This window comes from Lactuca saligna, chromosome 9, assembly GCF_052625555.1.
Source record: "Lactuca saligna cultivar CGN05327 chromosome 9, ASM5262555v1, whole genome shotgun sequence".
Classification (NCBI taxonomy): Eukaryota; Viridiplantae; Streptophyta; class Magnoliopsida; order Asterales; family Asteraceae; genus Lactuca; species Lactuca saligna.
In genome coordinates this window covers 90,683,432-90,684,708 of record NC_136425.1, presented here as the reverse complement: position 1 = coordinate 90,684,708, position 1,277 = coordinate 90,683,432, and the positions used below count along the sequence as shown (strand labels likewise).

At 38.1% G+C, this 1,277-nt stretch overlaps 1 protein-coding gene across 1 annotated transcript; it reads left to right on the top strand.

The window, feature by feature from the left end:
• The first annotated feature begins 331 nt into the window (after positions 1 to 331).
• Positions 332 to 928, top strand: LOC145016572 (uncharacterized). The gene has a single exon (XM_078974845.1). It carries the CDS (start codon positions 332 to 334, stop codon positions 926 to 928), a length of 597 nt encoding a protein of 198 aa, XP_078830971.1.
• Positions 929 to 1,277: the final 349 nt, after the last annotated feature.

Sequence of the window (1,277 nt, the reverse complement as noted above, 5' to 3'; positions counted from 1 at the left end):
CTAAGGGATGTAATTCATCCTTTTTTATTGTGATTCTGAAGGTTAGAGAACCGAAATTTATTAATGATTTCAGACCTATTAGTTTAATTGGTTGTCGGTACAAAATTATTGGCAAACGCTTAGCTAATAGGGTCGTAGATGTTATTAATTCGTTGGTTAGCCTAGAGCAATATGCTTTTGTTAAAGGTAGACAGATTTTACATCTGTTCCTATCGAATGATGTGATCGCTTGGAGTAAACATAAAAGACATCCCTATTGATCTTCAAGGTGGATTTTGAGAACGATTATGACTCTCTTTCCTGGGATTACCTACTAGAGATGATACAAATTATGGGTTTGGGACCAATATGGTTTGGATGGATTTTAGAAATGTTGAGGTCTTCTAGAGCTTCTGTTTTTGTCATTGGTTCTCCTATTACTGAGTTCCAAATGCTGAGAGTTCTTTGGCAAAGAGATCCCTTGTCCCCTTTTTTATTTCTTTTAGCTGTAGAAGGGTTCCATGTCACCTTGGAGAGGGCCAAGTTGGCTAATACGTTGAAGGGGGTCAATGTTAGTGGTATGGAGATTTCCCATTTATTTTCTGCGGATGATGCGTTGCTTCTGACAGATTGGGATCCAAATAGTGCTTACAGGATTGTACATATCATGTGTTGCTTCTTTCTTATTTTAGGACTGAAAATTAATTTGCTTAAAAGCAAATTGATTGGTCTGGGAGTCATGTTTTCTCACATTGTGGATGTTGCAAATTGTGTTGGTTGTGGAGCTGATTTTATTTTGTTCATTCATCCAGGTGAGCATGTGGGTCAGAACATGGCTCGAGTTTCCGCTTGGTCTGCAATGATTGAGTGCTTTAGGAGTTTTCTGGTTGGGTGGAAGGCAAAGTGCCTGTCGTTTGGTGGGCGCCTTACTCTGATAAAATCTGTTTAGGGCATCCTACATAGTTATTTTGATGTAAATTTTTCCAGTTCCAGTTACAATTTTCAAGTAGTTGGAGTCTCTCAGTGTCACAACTAGAAATTTTTGTGCCTTGTAACTACAACCCTTAAGCCAAATTATGAATCAAAGACATAAGAGCATGTATGATGCATACTCTATGACAATAAAATTTCAAACAAACACCCCATGCAAGCATTTCAAGTACTAAATAAGCAATTGGAAACCCTAGGAGTTCTTGTTTAAGTCCATTTTGGACTAGGAATTCCTTATTGGGCCCAATGGACCAATAAGCTTCCAATTTGACCATCTTAGGCTTAGAACTCTTAAATGGGCTCTAGTT